Below are 20017 nucleotides of genomic sequence, written 5' to 3' on the forward strand. Positions count from 1 at the left end.
TACGGGTTGCATTGAATCTGTATATCCCTTTGACTAGTATTTCACCAGCCGCATTTCAAGGGCTTGTTAGCCACACGGGTGGCAGCCACCATCTCAGACAGGACAGACAGAGGGCCTTCTGTTATTGCAGGAGTCTCTGCGGGACTGTGCTGTGCAGATGCACAAGTTAAAAGTAAAGTTCTTACCTTCCTCGAGATTTTGCTTTGTTAGTAATTCTTACTACGTTAGAATGCAGGCGGACATGCCCTCATTTCTCTGGTCTTAGCCCTCAGACCAGCAGTTTGATTGTCCGCTTTTACCTACCTCTGTGAATTGGGCTTTGGGATATGTGACTGTGAAACGTTATGTTTTCACCGTTGCTAATGCAAAGAGCTGCCTCCCTCTTAGTCACTATTGTGCAACTATTATAGGCTGAAGCAGCAGAGAGTGCTTTGCTGTGCCCCACTGTCTGGGCTGAAAATGAACATTGGGATGTCATGAGACATCTCTGCCTAGTGCCAACGGGCTTCTGTTGATACTTAAGATATATTTCATATCTTAATTCTGAGCTCTTATAACCCTAACTCATTAAAACAAACATTCTCTCTCCCTCTCTCTCCCTCCCTCCCTCCCTCTCTCTCTCTCTCTCTCTCTCTCTGATTCCTTTGTTCTTACCCCTTTAGGAGCCCTGGCTGCCTGGAGCCCTCATGCTGGGCTAAAGTGACTTCACCATCAGCCCTTTGGTCCCATTCATGTTGTGGGCCACAAGAGTTGCCTTTTCTTTTAACCTAACTGGCTGCACGTGCAGCTTTTGGGATCCATTTTCTTTCTACAAAGCAGCATTTGTCTGGGATTTTTCATGGCTGATTGCTTTGGGTTGGCCTGATTTGTTCATAGAATTGCTTCTTCCCCTCACTCAGCACAGTGATTCGTGGCTGTGGCCGCTTTTTCATAACGTCCCCATAAGCAAGCCTCATTCGTGCTCCTCTCGCAGCCTACCCTGTCCTGTCCTTGATTCACCCATTTGAGTAGCTTTAAGCACCAACATGTGTACTTGTATGTTATTTGTGCACAACTCTTCAGAGCCACCCCCTCCACTCTCCCAATGGAGATTCGTGCTTACTGTCACCATTCAGAATTTCTCTACCAGGAGTCCAGCTTTGTGTTCCAGATAGGAGTGTCCTTTGGAGACCTGCGATGGGAGTATGACCCCCTAGACTACCTGAATGTGGTGGATGTGTAATCAGATCTTGGAACCGAGTATTACCTGAGGGCCAAATCTTGGAAGCCTGCCAAGGGCAATTCACTGGGCTCTCTGATGGGGTTTTCTTCTTGACTTGCAATGCTTGACAGCCTTCTGCAAAGATAACACACTCCAGTGACAGCTTTCTGCTTGGTATCCCCCAATGACAGGTTTTAGAGGAGTAGAGGGTTCATTCAATGCAAGTTGATTCATGACCTTGCTCTTCCAGGAGCTGATTATCAAACTGTCGCTCTGCTGACATCCCGGCGTGAGCCACAACGTGTTGCATATCTGCGAGTGCCTGTGCTTGATCTGATTTTAGACATAACAGTCCAAATACAAACACAGTCTCATAAACTTCAGAAGAAGCACGGCTCTGAGAAGGAGAAAAATCCTTGTTACTTCCCAAACAGTACTTACTACTATGAAATTCATGACATCGTACTAGACAGGCCAATATCTCATAAATGATCTAAGGTGATTCTACAGGACTCGTTTTTTAAAGGTGGCAACCATTTATAGGCAGTCTTAAATGAGGACATGGAATTGTTTTCCTAGAAAGATTTCAGTAGATGGTGGTTTAGAAACTTGGGTGCAGAAATCAACCTGTGTTGCTCTTTGTATTTATTTGATAAGCACAAACCTTAGAAACTTCTCTCATTTTGTAATCTTTAAAGTCCCTGGTGAGTTCATAAATTTTCCAGTATTTTAGAGAAACAAAGATTTAGTCGCTTTGCCTGTTGTGTATGGATCATATAAGTTTAAACAGTACATGTGCAGAGCAAGGTGCAGTGTGTCCAAATTAAAGGTGGGGGTTGCTGGTATCCACAGTGGATAGATAGCGTTGATAGGCAGCCTGGAGAATATCGCTTAAAAACACACAGTCCTATTATTGTAGTATAGTTTTGTAAGATGGTACCATTGGAGAAACTAGGTAAAGGGGACTTAGAGCTCCTGTATTATTTCTTACAACTGCTTGTGAGTCTACAATTATCAGAAAAATTGAAACCTTAATGAACAAAACATCATGTCATAAGCCACATGACCTGTCTTTGTTACTGGCATTCCTTTGATGTCTAAGTTGCTTGTTTAGATGAAGAAAAAACTTTAATCATTGATTTTTTAAGCAACACATTTTTCTTTTCAAAGTCTTTTCCTGAAACTTGTACTTTTAGAAAATAAATTCAGGAAGTAGTATTTGTTTTTTTTCCTGATGGAAATTTATAGGCCACTTATCTGTAAAATAGACTGTCTTTTGGATATTAAAATATGAATGTAGAAAGTTAATATTTAAAGTGGCTCAGTTCATGCAGACAGTAACTTTCCCATAAAACAGCTTTAGTGCTTATATCTGTCTTCACCCCCGGAGAGCGCTATATATCCAATCCAGCTTAATCAATAGAGCAGGTTGGTTGTACGTAGCCCACTTCTCAAAAGTTGTCTAAACTATCTTTACAAGACAGATAGCATCTCTCTATTTCTTCCTGAGGAGCCATAACTGTCTATTGTGCCAGTTCTCATTCGATTTCATCTAAAGTTATTTCCCTTCCATTTTTGTGGAATGAAAAGATAATACATTCATCAACAACAATTCAAGATAATCTTGCTGTTTCTAGCATTACCTTATAGCAAAGTGAGCATAATTTAAGGCTCAGGTGGTGCTTCTGGTGTATGTTATAAGCCATGGTCTCCTATGACTTTTAACCATTTGAGGGCTTTGGGTTTTTGTTTCATTTTACTACTTTTTCTTTCATCCCACATCAAGAGCAAGTAGTAAATGCATTTGTCATAATGCATGTTACTTCCACTTTTGCACTTTATATTTGTTCAATATATATATATATATATATATATATAAATTAAAGGTGGGGGTTGCTAATATCCACAACACACACACACACAGAGCCTGCATTCTCTCCTGTTGGACAAATACCATTACCACAGTGTCTGGCTTAGATGGATTCAAGAAATAGTTGTTCAAATTAATAAAAGTAGATCGATGGTGGGGAAACTAGGCGTGGATCAGTAGGTCAGGAATCATGTCCTAGTGTGTTGTGAGCCCATAAAAATTTAGATAAGGTTTAGGGGGCTGTCACATTCACTTTACTTTACCTGGCTTTGAAACAAAATCCTCACCTGAAGATGGGTTTCTCATTGATTCTAGAGAGAGAGGAATGGAGAGGGAAAGGGGCTAAGAGAGAGAGATCGAGAGATCAAAGTGAGAGAGAAACATCGATTGGTTGACTTCTTTAGGTGCCCCAACCTGAGATAGAACCTGCAACCTGGGCCTGTGCCCTGTCCCGGAATCTAACCAGTGATCCCTCGGTGCACAGGACAACGCTCCAGCCAACTGAGCCACACTGGCCAGGGCTGGCCCTTGGAACTTTTATAGTGCAGCAGCCCCCTAAGAACCCACAGACTTAAACTAAGAAAAGAAAGTCATTGCTGGCTGGTATAAAGAGAGTTATAAAATCTTAACCTCAGTTTCCACGTGCTGCTTGCCTAGTTGGGCATGTGGTCCCTGCTCGTGGAAAAGGAGCATTTGGCCCTGCGCCTCTGCCCACCCACACCGGGCAAGGCTCCCCCGGGGGCCAAGCAGGTGTCTGACATTAAAAGAAACTGTGCGTCCTGGTTCTGTGGGTCCCTGCAGCTCCCAGCTCCCAGCTCCAGCTGACAGTTGTCTCTGAGCTGCCCTGAAGATCAATGTTCTGTCCCAGGGTTGGCGGGAAACTGCCCCAGGTCTGAGTTTCGGCCCCTGAGGCCATTGCGAGCACCTTACGGGGCAGTCAGTGGCCGTCTCCATGATGTTTGATTTCTCAGGCATTGAATGCTAGCCCAAGGGTAGCACATGGAAAAGCCTTTAGCAATCTTGATATTGGTAAGGAGAGGAGTCCAGGACAGCGATTTTCAACTGGTGGTGCCCCAAGAATTTATAAAACATGCAATTACTGACTATTTAGTGAGGGGCACAGACTTGTTTTCCCTTAGGTTGCCAAATAAAGAAAATGACAACAGCCTACACTATAATAGCCATTCAATGTGAGTGAGTCAAAATTGTACCTTGCCCGGCTGGGCGTGGCACAGTGGTTGAGTGTCGACCTAGGATCCAGGCGATCGGGGTTCGATTCCCGGTCAGGGCACATGCCCGGGCTGCAGGCTTGATCCCCAGTCGGGGGTGTGCAGGAGGCAGCCGATCAGTGACTCTCATCATTGATGTTTCTCTCTCTCTCCCCACCCTCTCCTTTCTTCTCTCTGAAATCAATAAAGACATATTTATAAAAAAAAAATTGTACCTTTTTTTTTTTTTTTGTCAGATGGGCAAAAAATAGACTATATTTTGTGGTGTGCCACAGAATTTTAGTAATTAGTTTATATGTATGTCCTGAGAGGAAAAAGGTTGAACGTTGCTGCTTAGGAAATCTTTGGGTGTGTGTTCTTGTCTTTCCATTTGGGCTGTCTCTGTTTTTATTCTTTGATGGTCTAAATGTGTGTTTCTCCTTGTATCTCTCCATGAGCATCCACTTTCTTGCTGTTTCCCTCTCTCAACCATCCTCTAATGTCTCATCTTGAATTTCCCTCCCCTGTGGCATGTCTCTGTCTCTCTTCTGTTAATCGGTTTTCACTCTCTGTTCCCCTCTTTGGTCTCCCCCGCTCCCCCCATTCCAGTCGTCCTTCCTTTCAGCTGGCCACAGATGAGAACCAAAGTTTTAAAAGTGTTTTCATTTCTTGTACCTATGGACTAGAGATTTTGATGTTGATGATGAAAACCTGAGTATGTTCTCATTTCAGTGAAACCTCTCTATCCGTGATATATTGATGGCGAGGGCCCGGGCAAGTGAAATACACAGTGAGCCCCCAAGTGTATGTTCTCCGAGTGTCCAAATGTGCTTGATGCCAAGCCATCAACTTATTTTTATTCAGTCGTCCCCCTAGCCCACACCTCGATTCTGAGTGATCCTTCACAGGTGTAAATGTGGGCACTGATGTTGGACTTGACCGGGGTCCTCATTTCTGGATCACGGTTTTTTTTAGCTCTGAGTTTTGTGTCTGTCACTTAATGAAATGGCCATTTCGCTCACAAAGGGGCTGCCAAGCTTTTCGAGTAAAAGTACACAATCAGTCAAGTAGACAGATGTTTGGAAACATCTGTGTGTTCAGCACCATTTACATTAGGCATTCCCACCTCTAACTTTATAATACGCGGAAGCAGCTCAAGGTTTCCCAAAAGAAACATTTAAATTTAATTTTGAAAGATCTGCTCTTCTTTGGGAGCATGCTAAGTGTCCTTGGGTCTTCATTTTTTAAATTTCCCTGTTTTATTATTATTTTTAAATATACCTTTATTGATTCAGAGAGAGGAAGGAGAGGGAGAGAGAGAGAAACACTAATGATGAGAGAGTCATGGAGATCGAGCCCGCAACCCGGGCATGTGCCCTGACCGGGAATCGAACCTTGATCTTCTGGATCCTAGGTCGGACCCTTAACCGCTGAGCCATGCCCAGCTGGGCGTAAGTTTCCGTTTTAAATGCCCCAATTCTTAGGTCTCTTGGTCTCATTACTGTTTAGTCCTGCCTGAACCCTGGAATCTCAGTCGGAGCTACTTCCCTGGGTCTCATGTTGGCAAGACACACTCCGAGCTCTGTTTCATGTTCGCTGAGGTCATTTCCTTTCTCCCATCCCCACAGCCCCAGGCCCTGTTCACGTGACAGAAACTAGTTTCTGGGCAGAGGGAAGTCTGATTTACCAGTTACATAATGGGAGGACAAGTGCTTTATCACCCAGAGAGACTTATTAAGCTTTGAATTTGAGGGTCATTCTTAAAGCCCATCTTTGTTTTGGGGGGCACAGAGCCCTCTGCTAGATTGTCATCTGTCATATCTTGTATGATTAAAGGGTCAGCTAGTCCACTTTGTCCAGCTTGTTCAGATTAGCAGCGAGGTCACCGAGACCCAGGATAATCCCCTGGCTTGACCTCTCTTAGAATCTGAGCTCGTTCCAGCTCGGCATGCCGTTTCTCTTTACCAGGTGACTGCGGTAACCTCCTCACCAGGGCTGCTTTCCTCCCAGGCCTTCTCTGCCAGGTGTGAGAATGCTCTTCTCATTTTTAATCTAGTCACACACCTCTGCCCCCACGCTTTTGTTTTTAGTTTTGTTCCCTCTCTTCCTATCATATCAAGGTTTTCCTCCCAGCCATTTCTCTTGGGGATAAAGGTCGACTGCTCACTGTCCCTGCCTCATTCTCTAGTCTCTAGTTCACTCTGTGGGCACCATTCACCCTGGCTTCCTTCTTACTTCCCCTACCACAGGGCCTTTGCATGAGCTTCCTACCCTCCTACCCCACTCCGCTGTGCCCCCTCTTGTCCGCACTCAGGAGATTCCCTCAGTCGTCCTCCTGCCTGGGGTTGGAAGCTCACCTGTCCCCGCTTGTCCCACTTGCAGGTTTGCTTCTGTTGGTTGAGTTGCTGGGGCCTGTCCTTCCCGCCTGCTGACCATATACTGCATGAGGGCAGAAGCTGGGTCTGATTTCCTTATCTTTGGTTCCCTATAATTACTTGGTAAATATTTGAAAAGTAAATGTCAGTGCCTACCCAGAAGTTAGGAGAAGGCTGGAACTAGCACTCAGGTGTCTTGCCTTTCAGGCCACAGTGATTCCCTTTTCACTAGGGACACTGGTATTGCCGGTGGTCTGGGTCCCACCATTAAGATTCAATAATGGTCGTCTTTTCCCATCTTAGAAAATGTCAAAAATTGGTCGGAGGCGGTGGAGGTAGGATTTTCTGTCTCATGAATTTGTATTTAACTTTTGACACCTATTGCTGTTTACTCAGATTTTTTGTGGACGTTTGTTTAGCCCAGCATTACATAGACACGTTGAGTTAAATGTGTAAACAGTTGGTGGATGACCTGCAAAGAATGCCATGAATGCCGGGTCCTTGGTCATCCCTTTAAGCTCAGGAGACAACTCATTTCTTTTCCATGGTGTGACTCGACCTCCTCTAGCCCCTGCCCCGCCCCTGCCCCTGCGCACAGCAGTTTCACATGACGGGGCCCCGGGCACAGGGGACATGGGAAAGCTGCGGCTCCTCTTACTTTCTAAGCAACACAGCAAATGCATTGTTTGTGCTATAAAGGCCTGTGAGAATTACTGTTCTGAACAGTCTTCCTATATCAACCCTTGTGATCTCATAACAAGCTCCTGAGGTTACTATTGTATTATTTTTCCCCTTACAGAACTTTTTCCTCTTACAGAGCTAGACCTGAGGCACCAGGGACTGCAACACTTTCACCACAACTGGACAGTGGTCAATCTAGATTCCAATTCAGGCTCACTGGCTCTAGAGTCTAGCACGTGCGCTCTCTTTACACACACACACGCTCAGAATTTTACTTTCTGTATTCGGAGGGTGCAGAACCGGCTTCATGGGTGGCTACTGATATGGACTCTGGTCTCTTGGTTAAAGAGCCTTGAATCTGAGGCCCCAGCTCTTTCCACTCCCTCCCTCATGTGCTTTGATTTCATCACAATCCCTGTTAGCAGTTTAACAGCTGGAGGGCCTAGTTCTAGAAAGTTCACTCCTGGCTACCTTTCCTTTCTCCCTCCTGTCCTGTTGTTCTTCAGTCTGGAGCTGTTGCTTGTCACCTTCCCAACTGTCACCTTATCCAAATTCAACTCTTAACTGCTACTGTTTTAAAATTTCAATGTTTCTTTCAATTGACTCACTTTATTTTAAATAAACCAATTGGTTTTAAGGGAAAAATTTTTATCAACACCATAATGGGAAAACCTGTGCTATATGACATGGATAGACTTATGTAAAAAAATAGGTCTATAATCTATGAAATTAAACCGTATTTACCAAAGTTATTGAATTCTAGCAGAATGCTCTTGGGTGAAGGGTGGATGAATGAGTGTCAGGCTAACGAGAAGGGCATATTAGAACCAAATTTGGGTTTTATTTTCCTGGATGTGACTAGAAGATAGAAATCAGCAAGAAAAGGAAAATCATTTTTCTATGCGTTTTACTGATCTCAAAACATCTACTCAGCACTCAGGTCTCCTCCCAGTGTTTGGGCCACACCCACCCTGCTTTGTCCCTGCCCAGTACTTTTTTTATTTTGTGGGAAAAGCAGTTTTGCTTTAACATTCAGTTCTCTCAGAATGAAGATTACACCTGTGTGGCCGCGTGTCTCTGCTGCGCTCCAGCTCTGTCCCTGTCTCTAGAAATGAGCTTGACGGGAACCGCCATCGGGTGTGTACATGCTGAGCTTCTGCCGCTGCGTTAATGCTTCCCGCGTGGGGTTTCCCTCGGGCGTGGTTTCCATCAGGTGTGATTTCCTACACGTGTGATTGCCAGGTAGCTGCTGTTTGAGAGCAGTGGAAGCTGAGGCACCGAGAAGTGGGGTGACTTGCCGGGGTCACACCAGCGTTACACGACAGGATTGGATTCCCGCCCAGGTTTGCCCATCTCATGAGCTCATGGTGGTAACACATCTGTGTTCTGAAGTCACTACCTTTGGTGCATTTTGTTTCGAAACGGTTGTGTCATCAGTGGTCATCAGAGAATTGTTCCATGATCGCTGGGAAAGTTCTGTTCCCAGTTTTATATGTGAACAAAAATATAAGCCTCTTTCGGGAGGGCAGTGCATGCGTGTAGCATGCTGTGTGCGCCAGTGAGAAATATTGTAAAGTGAAAAATGAGATTAATGTTTCAGATTGTACAGTTTCCTAATTATGCTTTTAATTATTCATATAAAACAAGTAAAATGACCCCTGACAGAGACATAAATGATTTAGGTAAAATCAAATATTAATAAGATGCTGCGATGTCCCTGGGTGTACTATAACAGATGCTCTCAAAATTCTTTGCCTTCGTCTTCTGGATGTAAAATATTGTCTCTAACGTTTATAACAGACTGAGAGTAATCAATGGTACTTAAGACACTACTGGGCTTATTCCTATGTACTCAGGTTTGAAACTAAATGTATATAATTGGTTTATTATAATAGTTTATCTTCTAAAAGATCGTATTATATTTTAGAGATCACCGAATGACACCCCCCCCTTTTTTTTACATGTTTTCGTGGCTGAAAAATAGTTGGAAGGAGAACAGTATTCCATGACATGTGGAAATTATACCCAAATTTCAGTGTGGATAAATAAGGTTTTATTCAACATAGTCTGACCCATTCACTTCCGTAGTATGTTTGGCTATGTCTCTGCTACTAAGATGAGGTCGAGTAGTTGCAACATGGACCATAGAGCCCACAAAGCCTTAAATATTTACCCTCTCACCCTTTCCAGGAACAGCTTTGCACCCTTGGCCTAAAACGCGCGTAGCACCTGGCCTGGCACACGGTGAAGGTGGGACAGTGCTGGTGTGCATGTAATCAGTGTAAGGAGCACTTGTTCTACCTCATTTTATTATTCAGTTTGCAATCCCACTAATGGAGCATTCATTGTATAGTTTTCAAAAGTTGGAGAGAAACTGCCTTTTGAATTCAGTGAAAAGGGATTATTTATATGAGCAGGATTCTTTCACCTGCTTTTAATGCTTCCTTTATGCAGAGAAGTGTTGAAAATAATTGCACTGTTTTAGAAATAGGCTATTGGTCCAGTTCCTGTCTTTCACGAAGACCGACTTCTCGTGCAGGCTTTGTCTCCGAAGCCTGAACTGCGACTTCTTGAGGAAGACGAAACACTGAGGGTGTGAGAGCCTCCTTGGCTTCAGCAGGCTTGGCTTTAGCGCATAGACCATTAGGTATTGGTTGGCATCTTACATTTATTTAGCAGCATTGGAGTGAATGAATCAATTCACCTTAGAAATCAAGAAAGGGGGAGATGTATCACTTATAAAATAAAATCTGTTTTTTATGCATTTGGATATTACATTCCTTTTGGAAAAAATGTTTTGTTAGTGTAAGTCCACGTTATTTCGTCTCGATCTCGTTATTTCGTCTTTCCCATGTTTCAAGGAAGAGTTTTTCAGGTGTGAGTTGATTGAGGCTCCCTGTGGACATGGACATTCATATGTGTTTTTCTGGATGGGCAAAGGGAATTTTCTTATCCTTGAAATTAATGGAAACAGTGAAGTAAATCTAATCTGCAGTGATTTGAGTGACTTAATTCGTAGTTTGCACTTTCCTGAGCACCTTTATCAAATGCAGTGAATACAGTCCCCAGTCCCAGCTGCCTTTTCAGTGTGGTTGCCGCAATCATTGGAAGAACCTGCACATTTTATTTTCTGATTAAAGAAACGTGCCTCTTACCTCTGGCTTATATATATTTCCATCTCATTCCAGACCTTGAGTCTTGGGGTGGGTAGTCCCAGGAACCTCACTCTCCAGATAATGTGATCACCAGGCAGTGTTACGAGACCCGATTCCGAGCAACTGACTCTGTCATTGCCTCATTTTCTTCACCCGTTAAATGGATAAATTCTGAGACCATCCCCTGGTTATTTTCACGATCTCGAGCCAGCTGGTGCTGAGAGCGCTCTGCAGCTGGAACGGGCTAATTTATTTAGGCTGCTGGTTTTTGGCTTTTCAGCAGGCACGCGAGGAAGCGCAATGACCAACTTTATTGGACGCATCAGAAGAAACCTTTGGGGTTTGGTGTTGAAACTCACTTTGTTCCTCTCCCCTTGCGTTTTACACAGTTGCCATCCTTCTCAAAGACGACTATTTCGTCAGCGGCGCCGGCCTGCCGGGCAGATTCAAGGCCGAGAAGGTGGAGTTTCACTGGGGCCACAGCAACGGCTCGGCGGGCTCGGAGCACAGCGTCAACGGCAGGCGCTTCCCGGTGGAGGTGAGGAGCGCCGCTCGGGCGGGCGGGGCTGTGCTGCGGGCGGCGCCTCAGTGAGGCGCGGGGCCTTCCTCCGGCGCTTTGCAGATCAGACTCGCACCCACCCTGCCTTTGCCTCCGAACGCCTTCGGGTGAGCGCGATGGGGGATCTCCAGCCTCGCTTTCTCACCCCGTTTAACCCGAGAAGCACGTAGACTTCGCGGATGCCTGGACTGGGTGGGGTCGGGTCGGGCCTGGGCAGTGATTTGCAAGCAGCGTTTCATTTGACAGTTTCTTTTTCTTGTCTATTTCTGAAGCCCCGCTTTCTAAGGGTGAAATTTCGTGGGAAACTCAGCTGACTCTATTTTTGTCCCTTGGAATAGAGAAAAGTTGGTGGTTCTATGAGAAACCATCTCAGGAACTTTTTTTAGTAGGAAAGCTGTTTTAAGGTCTCTTTGCTCCTGTCAGCTGTTCAAAAAAAGAGGCTGTGGCCGTTGGTGGCGTGACTCCCTTTTAACTTTGCTGGGATCGATGGTGACATTTTGCCTCCCCGGGTCAGACTTCTGAAAGATCCGTGCTGCTAGACAGAAAAAACGTCTGGGCACAGTAGGCTCTGCCCATCCTTTTGGTGAAGGAGGAAGGGAGAAAGAGCAAGTCCCCAAACTCCTTTATTATGACGTTGGGTGGGGACAGAATGCCAGCCCATTGCTCACCTTAATTTTGCCCTTAGTAATGATCAGGATGTGATACTCTTGTGTTGGGACAAACATGTTTGTGGGTGGTTCGGTTCCCCATGTGGTGAGCTGTACTGGTTTGTGGAAAAACTGAACGACTGTTCATCCAAGCCTGTGGCTGGACCCAAGCGTGGAATAACTCTTAGTGCTTTGTAACCTCTGTTACATCATGACGTACTTTGATAATCTGATGACTGCTTGAGACCCCTCCCTCCATAGAGAAAATACATGTGTATACACACAGATTTGCACACAATTTATAGGATTTCATCACTCACCTTAGCTCCTCAAGCCCTTTAGGTAACCTTAACCTTGGGTGAAGTTCCCTGCAAAATGAGAAAATCAATATTATTTGTTTTTATATATATATATATATATATATATATATATATATATATATATGGATTCGTTCCTTATCCATGATTCTTGGGGAAACAAGATATAACTATTTTGTGAAATGCTTCATATTTTTTCTAGTTTAGCTGAGAATTCTCACTGTCAAAGTTTTACTCTCCTGGGATTCATCTATCTATGGGACTTCTTGTCCTACTAAAACAACATGTAAGTCTTGTGAGTTTCTGCTTAATGGACTCTCCTCCCCCCCTTTAAATTCAGTGAGTCATTTCTTAGAAATCCTAGCTTTATTTCTGCTTGGAAAGCTTGATTCCTAGAAGCAAGCTTACATCATATTGTTTAAGTTTGGGTTTTCCCTTCTGCACTTGCTGACCGGTTTCCATGGGCAGTGTGAGTGGAAGGGATAGTTTGTACCCAACAGCTTTGCTCCAGAGCCTCCTTATCTTAGAATCGGGTTGCCATTTGTTCAGCTACTGTTGTTTCAGACAAAAGATTTGTGCTTAAAAGTTAGAAAACTTATTTTGGCGGCTGCCTTGGAAAAGAAGGACTCTGGAGCCGGGAACTGCCACTTTCACCTTTTTCCTAAGCACATCCACTCAGGTCTCCTCCTTGTATTTGGTTCAGGAAAAATGCATATTCTTTTGGAAACATTACTTTAAATGAGTATTTTGATTTTCTGTTACTCAAAGAGTGCCGTGAAGTTCAGAAGCTAATGAACAATAGCAGCTACAACGCCCAGACTTACTGTTTGACCAACTCGTTTGAATTTATGTCTTTCAAGTAATGTCAGATGCTAAGGCTGCCTGTATTAATTGGGTTTCCCATCCAATCCCATCTAGTTCATAGCTTGCTTTTCTTATGTGATAAACATGTTAAATTACTTAGTGGATATACTTAGAGGAACTTGAATTTCAGAGATCAAAGGTAAATGGGTCAAATTTAACTTTAAAATATGCACAGAAAAATTGCTCACTTTTGCCCAAGACACGTCTATAATATTTTATGTTATATTGCTGTACTTGAGCTCTTTATTAATACCAGCTTTTCCCGAGATTTTTGCCCTGTGTAACATCTCAGACTTGGTTTATTTCTTTCCATATAACTACAGTTTTTTTGAGGAGGTAAAATAAAAGTAAGAACATTTTAATGTATCAAGTAGTAAGTTATCAGCGTTGGGGACATATTTATTTGCTTTGTATATGGTGTCAGAAAAGAGTCATTGTTGAAGGTTGCCCTGGGATTGGTAGAATACAGTATTGTTCCTAACTGGAGATAATGTCTTCCCCTTCCTTCCCCCTCCACGCCAACCTCACCTCCAGACATTACATATTGTCTGGGAACAATGTTGGTTGTCACTGTTGTGGGCAATGGTAAGGTGCTCGCATCTAGTGGCTAAAGGCCAGGGATGCTGCTGGAAATTTCAATTCATTGGACAGCCCCCACAACAAAGAATTATCCTGCCCCGATGTCACAGTTGTGAGTCTCTGGAATAGAGGAAGCAGTATGTTGAGTGGAAGTGAACCTGCCTTTACGTGTGTGGCATTGTTTTAGGTACAATTGAATAATGAGGACTCATAGCCTGAGAGTCGTTCCACCCTCCTGTGGCGTTTAGAGAGGAACTGTACCTTGCCTTATGGGGACGAGCATTGCTGCGCCTGGTTCCTCTTGATTCCTCCTGAGATAAAGTCATGATATTGAGTTTTCAACAGCTGCCTCTGTGCCTCAGCTCTGCAGGTGGAATTTGAAGCATATGCCCTACAAGAGTCTGGATCTGCTCCCTGAGGGTAAATTGCAACAAACCCAATTTTGTAGGTTTTGCTGCTACCCAGGAATTTTTTTGAGGTCATCCACAACTTTGTACACATCCAGAAATTAAACCTCTCCACATTTTCCTGGCTACAATCCTAGACTTGGTCTTGTAGTTCCTACACTTAAAAATATCCAGTCTAATAGAAAAATAAATGTCCTTGTAAAAATAAAACCAAAGCCCCTCCAATAGCCAACATTCTTTACAGCTCAATTAAAGCTAGAAAAGAAATTAGGAATTAGATTGCAAGCCATACCTAGGAGACTAGACCCAATTTGGATTCTCAGATGTCCCTACCTCCTATTATTCAGCTTTATTTCTTGCCTTGCAGCAGTTTTTCCTTAAGTGCCTTTTGTTCTGTAGGTGCTAGGTTACAAAGGTAAACCAGAAGAACACAGTCCCTACCCTTAAGGTATTTACAGTCTATTCCTGACACAGAAACTGAACAAGTAGTCATGAAAATAGCTGTGTAATATCAGTTGTGATCTCTGAAAGGTGGACATTTTGTCACAAGCTAGAAGACCTCTGTGGAGGCAGATGTTTATTAAGATACAAGATATTTACTAAAAGATATTTACTCAGATAGAAGAGATGAATTGGAGTTTGCCTTTAGAACAGAGATATGCAAAAGCCTTCAGGCAAGTGATGCTTGGTAAATTTAAGGAATAAAAATCAGTGGGGGTTTTGGTGGGCAGGATCATGTTCCCCTCCCAAAAGAAACAACACCCACCCCATAATCCCCAAAACCATGGATGTTTTACTTTACATGACAAAAGAGACTTTGCAGATGTCATTCCTTATCCTGAAGTTGGAAGGCTCAGGATATTCCAGTGATTAAAACAGTGATGTCACAGCGTCCTGTTCTAGTTCTTGCTTGGCTACTTGACTTTGTGTTATCTGTCTAATCACAGTTACCTAGTGTGGCTTCTATCCCCTAAATCTTCTCCCTGTCCCATACTCCTGTTCTGCGATTGGTAACTTAAATAAATGTTCACGGGACACGACTAGGGATTGAATCATGTATTCCCACTAATACCTCAAGTTGGAGTTGATGCAAAGAGAAATCTCCAGATAAAACTTCTGAGAGGCCTATTAAAGTGCAGGTTCATTGCAGGCTTGTTGTCTGAGGTAATTAAAATCTTGTTTATTACAATAAGAGATCGCAGGAGTTGTTGATTCAGACTTATTGGTGCTTTATGAGTTGAAGTCCTCAATAAGCTTAAATGATGCAAATTGATTGTGCGTGCCCTTTCCAGTGAGACTCACAGCTGCTTCATTTCAGCTCTGTTTAGGGCGTCTTAGTAAGTGAATAGAGGCAGACTTTTTTCCTAATACCTACCAAGTACACATTACCATATGGTACAGGTCTCCGGTCCCTTAGCTGAAACCCTTGAGGCCAGATGTTCAGAATTTTTTTTTCCAGATGCCATATATGTTGCCCTATGCCATATATATTCCATAGGACACAAAGTAGGGTCTGGGACTATACCTCTTGAAGACATTAATGTCTCTGCAACGTACAGATGAATATTCACACTAAGTAGGAAATATCAATATTCTAAATAGCTCCACATCTCTTCACATCAGGTTTTACCCTCGAGTTACTTTTTGCACCAATATCATAAATAACAGTTAACAAAACACCTTTGGTCTTAGACGCTTTTGAGATTTCATAATTACCGATACAGGATTTATGGACCCGTGTTTTAAAAATGGCTCCATAGCATGGCACCACCGATTTATGTCCCAAAGAGCATGGGTTCGCTGCAACATGACACAAGCACATTAAATTATTTGTCTGTGTGGCAAAGGTAAGGTTTGGTCAGAGGCGCTGGATTTCTAGGTTGTGTCTCCGGTGACCTGCACCTGCCTGCCTCCTCCCAGGTAAGCTCATGCCCTTGTGACACACACAGGGGTATCACACAGTGTCACTTTCTCTACACACATGCAGGCGTGGCAGGCTACTGCACAACTCCTGTGGCCAGGAGGCTGAGCTCCCATTCTGGTCCCTGGTTTCAGTAGCCTGAGCTGCTAGAGCAGGGACTACATGTTCAGTTTAACTGGCACTTTTTATGTGTCTCTTCTGTCTGCTGGAAAGAAACTTAGACTTGTTAAATGCCTTCCCGAAGATTTATTTTGTACATTGGCATGTTAAAAGTCTTTGAGTCCTCCATTGAAGACTTCTGTTTATCTTCGTTTAACTCGGTGTTTCCAGACTTGCATGACCACTGTCCCTCTCCTATTTTCACGCAAGTTAGTATCAGTCGTTTGGAACTGAGGCTCATAACCTTCTCCCCTCCTCCTTTCGTGCATCTTCCATGTAAGAAACGGAGTCCTGTTCAAGTAAATGTTTTCAGACGACTCCGATGATGATTTGGATTTTAATTATCTTGAAATTTGTAAAACCTGCTGGGCTTGTTGACAGGACAGTTGTCTAGTGTCTTTGTGAACTTGATACTCTCTCTCTTTGTCATTAGAACTGTCATTAAAGGGAGATTGAGCACTTTCTGTTAAAAATAGCTTTTGCAACATCACGTCTTCTTTCCCCTGCCTTGTCCTTTACTTCAAGTCCTGGAATTTCATGTGCGTGCTCCTTGCAGCTTTGCTTTGTTCAGACAGATCCTTTGTGGGTGGCGCTCACGGCAGCGCCTGTGTTCCTGTCCTGCCCCCCGTGGGACACTGCGAGTGTCAGAGACCTCTCCGGGTGCAGTCGATCGTGCTGGCCTCTGTAGTGATTTCCACCAAGTGGCAAGGGAATTGGTTGAAATTTAATTGATGACTTTATTGAAATAAAGATTCCATTTTAGAGTGGAATGTTCCACCCTTTGCTCGTGAAATACTTAGTTTCCGCGTGGCTCACCTTCTGTGTCTGTCCCATGTTAAGTAAGGACACCTGCGGAGCCGTCACTTAGCCTGTGCTAGGCTGGGAGGTTAGTGCTTGGTCCCGCAAAGCTGGAGAACTGGCTGCGTGAGTTAGAACCGGCTCTGGCCCCTGGTGTGGTGAGTCTCTGCGACGTCTGACAGTCCCCCACACGCCGCGATCCTTAATGTGAACTTGGCTCGGGCTGCTTGGGGGCGTGTCGCTGACATGGGGCGCGTGGGTCACTGAACTGTACTGAGGATTGCAAACAAGCAGATGGCATTCTCTGAAATGAAAACCAGTGAAATTAGAGATATTCTCAATAGAGAAACGGGGGGCCCTCAGACAACCGAAGAGAAGGCTTAGGGTGGCAGGGCTGGCGCTGGGGGTTGTGACTGTAAGGCTAATACTGTAGACCCCGAGTGGTAAGCATTAGCTATGTCAGAAATGTTCCAGGTGTCACCTCATGACATTTTCACCAGCCTTAGAGAGGTGCTCTTACAATATCCCTCTTGGAGATGGGCAGCCGAGCTTCTGGGAAGATAAGTGGCTTGGCTGAGGTTGCTCTGAGTGCTCTGGAACCTAGGCTCCAATGTCTCCAAAGCCTGAACCAGCATGCTTTTTATATCGGTTTAAGTTGTTTTTAGAATCACCAATGCAGTGGAAATAATTTTGTTGGAAGCTTAACTGCTATTTATTGTATAACAGGAAAGAAAAAAAAATCAGAGAGCTTTAGTTGTCCAGAGATGGTTGAACCAGTAGTAAAACATACAGAGAGCGAGGGAAAGGAAACAGAAAGTGCTCTCAGCTCCTGGCCCGAGATATCTGTAGGAAACACTGCACATTTGTCTGGATTGAGCACTTTGCTCTGCTTTTAATCACACAGAGCAACACTGTCTGATAGCAAATATAATGTGAGCCGTCCATTGCAATTTAAACTTTTTGCTAGCCACACTAAAAGAGATGAAAAGAAACAAGTGATTTTATTTGAGTTTAATAATTTATTTTATACAATTTATGTTATATAATAATTACAAAAATCAATTAAAATTTAATTAATTTTAGTGATTTATTTTTACCCTAATACACTGAAGTATTACTGTTCCCATATGTAGTCAATATAAAAAGTCATTATGGAGCGTTTCACTTTCCTTGGCTGTACTGCCTTGGCGTCTGGCGCGTGTCCTGCCGCAGACCTCCGCTGAGACCGGCCGCACTGCACACGCTCCGGAGCGTGCAGCTAGAGGTTACTGTCCCGACATGGGCCCGGCCACACTGGGAATTCAGAGAGTAAACTCGCCTGGAAACTAACAGGTTCTTTAGGGGGAATTTTTATGCTGCGTCTGTGGTAATTATCACACTGCTTCTCCACCAACAGAGAAATGCAGAGGTTTTGTATTGGGATCTGACTTGCTTGTTGAAAAGCCTTTATCTAGATGAGGTATAGGTTTTATTCTTTATAAATGACTTGAAGTTCTATTTATCTTTTGAACATTTTGTTCCTGGGGCTTTGAACACGGTTCTTCTGAGAATCCATTTCCAAGTGAGGAACTCAATAAAGCCGGCTGGGGAGCCCTTTGTGGCCTGAACGTCCACTCCTCAGGTGGCCGAATCAGGTGCATTGTAAGGTAGGTCAGGGGATTTATGGGCAGAGGGCTCTGACACCGCCCCTCCTTCCGCTTGGTTTTTTGTCCTGTCAAAATTTGAGCAGGAAGGTTTCAAACCATCTTAAATCTAAAGCCTTTAGCAAGTACTTTGGTATCATCGTCACTCAGAAAGGACAGCCAGAAAGATTTATAAGGAATAGAAAGAAGTTAAGATTGAATGAAAGTCTATTTCCTGGCTCCCCTTCAAATCCCCAGCTTAGAATGTCATAGTGCCCCACTGAAGGGGACGGGGGAGAAATTCCCAAAGCGGAGCTCTCCAGGATGCATGGCCTGGCACTGTGCTGAGCCCTGGGTTCCTTTACTGTGATATACAGAGATCAGATGGGCAAATTCACCAAGACCTCATTTTATTTAAAAATATAAATTTCATCCCATGGATGTTTGAGGATGTCTTAGAAAACAGGGCTTTAAAACAGGTTAATACATGAAAGATATTTGGGTTAATAGTAAAATAACTTCTAAATCCCAGCTCTTACCACACACACGTAGAGCTTTGATTTCTGAATCTCCCTATTAAAACCTTCACTGCATTGGTTTATAAAGTTCAGTGTTTCGGGGAATTTTCTTAGTCTATGCCTCAGTGTTCACCCTAAGGCTTGGCATGAAAGAAAATTCATCCTGTGATTTTTCTGACATTTCTGCCTTTGAACTTGCTTCTTTCCTCCCTCCCTCCCTGTCTTCTTTCACTCTCCCCCTACCCTATCTTTTTCACCACTTTATTTAATTTATTTGTTGGCAGGGTAAGTGTGGGCGGAGATATCATAACCATACTTAGGCAGCACCCTTAGAAAACTATGCTCCTGGTGTATTTTCTGGATTCTTGTTAGTTGGTCTAAATCCTCTGCATAAAAGGTGATTTGTGGTCAGTTTATGTTTAGGCAATGCTGTGTAATGTGTCTTCCTCTTACAGCTTGATATTGGGCTAACAGTAAAATTTTTAAGAAATATTTCAGTAGAGCAGCCTGCTTAATGGTCATTTAACCGGGAATCTCCCAAACTCAGCTGGCCATAAAATTCTTTCTATTTGTGTATCCCGAGACTAATGATGAAGCGAGTACATAGTGATTTCTAATCACATGTTGAATAAATGTAGGAATACACTACAGTGCTGCCCTGGTAGTTCAGCGGAGAGCCCTCTTCAATGCTCTGCTGCTCTGTAGGATGTTTAAATTACTTCCTTACACTCCTCTCCAGTTTCTAAATTATCAACAGTGTTTGCTCATTCAGTGGATTAACAGAGCCTTGATGCAAACTGCCTCGGCCTCAGTCTCAAGGGACTTTTATTTCAGCAGGTGCTAAGGCCCTGAGGCAGAAGCTTGCCTGGCCTTTAGAGCAAGCAAGGGGCAGAGAGATAGGAATTCAGTGCCTTATGGACATGGGAAACTCTGTGCTTTTACTCCAGGAGAGATGGGAAGCCCTTGGAGTGTTCTCAGCAGATGTGAATGACTTTATCTGGCGTTATCTTCCCTGGTTTACGGGAAGAACATGCTAATCGAGGTAGGTATGATAGTGATGCTGTCTCAGGCGATAAATTCCTGTATTTCTTCATTTTTGAAATTCAAGGAGAGAAAATCATGGATAACTGACCAAT

General features: G+C 43.6%; 1 protein-coding gene across 2 annotated transcripts in view; it reads left to right on the forward strand.

The window, feature by feature from the left end:
• PTPRG (protein tyrosine phosphatase receptor type G) overlaps positions 1-20017 on the forward strand; it is a 637170-nt gene that overhangs the window by 374359 nt on the left and 242794 nt on the right. For both annotated transcript variants that reach the window (XM_016223094.2, XM_087825063.1), the window contains exon 4: positions 10880-11028. In XM_016223094.2, the coding sequence (XP_016078580.2) occupies positions 10880-11028 (149 nt within the window). The remainder of the gene's footprint in view (positions 1-10879; positions 11029-20017) is intronic.

This window comes from Miniopterus natalensis, chromosome 15, assembly GCF_054644295.1.
Source record: "Miniopterus natalensis isolate mMinNat1 chromosome 15, mMinNat1.hap1, whole genome shotgun sequence".
Classification (NCBI taxonomy): domain Eukaryota; kingdom Metazoa; phylum Chordata; class Mammalia; order Chiroptera; family Miniopteridae; genus Miniopterus; species Miniopterus natalensis.